The sequence below is a fragment of the Cystoisospora suis genome (assembly GCF_002600585.1).
Source record: "Cystoisospora suis strain Wien I chromosome Unknown contig_3283, whole genome shotgun sequence".
Classification (NCBI taxonomy): domain Eukaryota; phylum Apicomplexa; class Conoidasida; order Eucoccidiorida; family Sarcocystidae; genus Cystoisospora; species Cystoisospora suis.
This window is the reverse complement of record NW_027156078.1, coordinates 13,125-13,627: the sequence shown is the minus strand read 5'-3', so window position 1 is coordinate 13,627 and position 503 is coordinate 13,125. Positions and strand designations below refer to the sequence as shown.

General features: G+C 41.6%; 1 protein-coding gene across 1 annotated transcript in view; it reads left to right on the top strand.

The window, feature by feature from the left end:
• Nucleotides 1–493, top strand: part of CSUI_006481 (werner helicase interacting protein 1) — a 3,223-nt gene extending 2,730 nt beyond the window's left edge. Inside the window, exon 5 of the mRNA XM_068066639.1 lies at nucleotides 39–493. Within this exon, the coding sequence (XP_067921388.1) occupies nucleotides 39–196 (158 nt within the window). The 3' untranslated portion in view covers nucleotides 197–493. The remainder of the gene's footprint in view (nucleotides 1–38) is intronic.
• Nucleotides 494–503: the final 10 nt, after the last annotated feature.

The window sequence follows — 503 nt, the reverse complement described above, 5'->3', positions numbered from 1 at the left end:
TTCTTTCGTGTCTTTTTCTTTTCTTCTACTGGATTAAGCTAAGAACTGTGTAGGTCAAAGCTTTACAAGAAGGGATGATATTCACAACATCTTCTTCAAAGATAACTACCTTAGTTCGAAGTTGGCGTATCCATCAGCTCTCAAGAGCATTCTCTTATGTGAGTTTGCGCACCTCAATGTATCTTCAAGTGGTTGAAATAGAGGCATGTGGATCCCCTCTACAGACATTTATATTTGGATCAAAGAGGCCTCCCAAGACCACGTGAAGCCGAGAGTCACGTCTCTGAAGAAGAAAGACGACCAGTCACCTTCTCTCGGTCCTTCTTTTCTCTCTTTTTTCACTCTATGCCCTCACTGGGACCGAGAAGTGACGTATCTATCATCTCTTTGCAAGAATGTCTGCCTCCATCTTTGAGAGAGTCTTCTTGTCTTCTTCTCATGTTTTCTCTCGTCTATGTAATAGCGGAGGTGATCTTTCTTACTATAATCTTCCTATGTGTTTT